We start from the raw sequence: 217 nt of genomic DNA, 5'->3' as shown, positions 1-217 counted from the left end.
CCCCCCAAGGAGCCATGCGCCAGCCGCCCTACCTGTAGGGCGTGAGGATGTTGAGCGGCGGGGGCTTGTCGCAGCGCTGGTACATCTCCATCACCGGGTTGGGGATGGAGTTGCGAGACACGACTTGCTGGTTCTGCACCGTGGAGCTCTTGAAGGCTTTCCGCATGTTGATGTCCTGCAGCGAAACTGGGGGCACGGGAAGGAGAGGAGACGCAGA

The 217-nt window shown here is 62.7% G+C and overlaps 1 protein-coding gene across 1 annotated transcript in view; it reads right to left on the bottom strand.

Moving 5' to 3' along the window:
• LOC104074988 (wiskott-Aldrich syndrome protein family member 3-like) overlaps positions 1–217 on the bottom strand; it is a gene marked incomplete at its 3' end in the record, with an annotated part of 2,740 nt that overhangs the window by 738 nt on the left and 1,785 nt on the right. The window contains exon 2 of the mRNA XM_009575314.1: positions 33–186. Within this exon, the coding sequence (XP_009573609.1) occupies positions 33–186 (154 nt within the window). The remainder of the gene's footprint in view (positions 1–32; positions 187–217) is intronic.

Source organism: Fulmarus glacialis, unplaced genomic scaffold, assembly GCF_000690835.1.
Source record: "Fulmarus glacialis isolate BGI_N327 unplaced genomic scaffold, ASM69083v1 scaffold23870, whole genome shotgun sequence".
Taxonomy (NCBI): Eukaryota; Metazoa; Chordata; class Aves; order Procellariiformes; family Procellariidae; genus Fulmarus; species Fulmarus glacialis.
The sequence above is the reverse complement of the archived record's forward strand: the minus strand, read 5'-3'. Positions and strand labels throughout refer to the sequence as shown.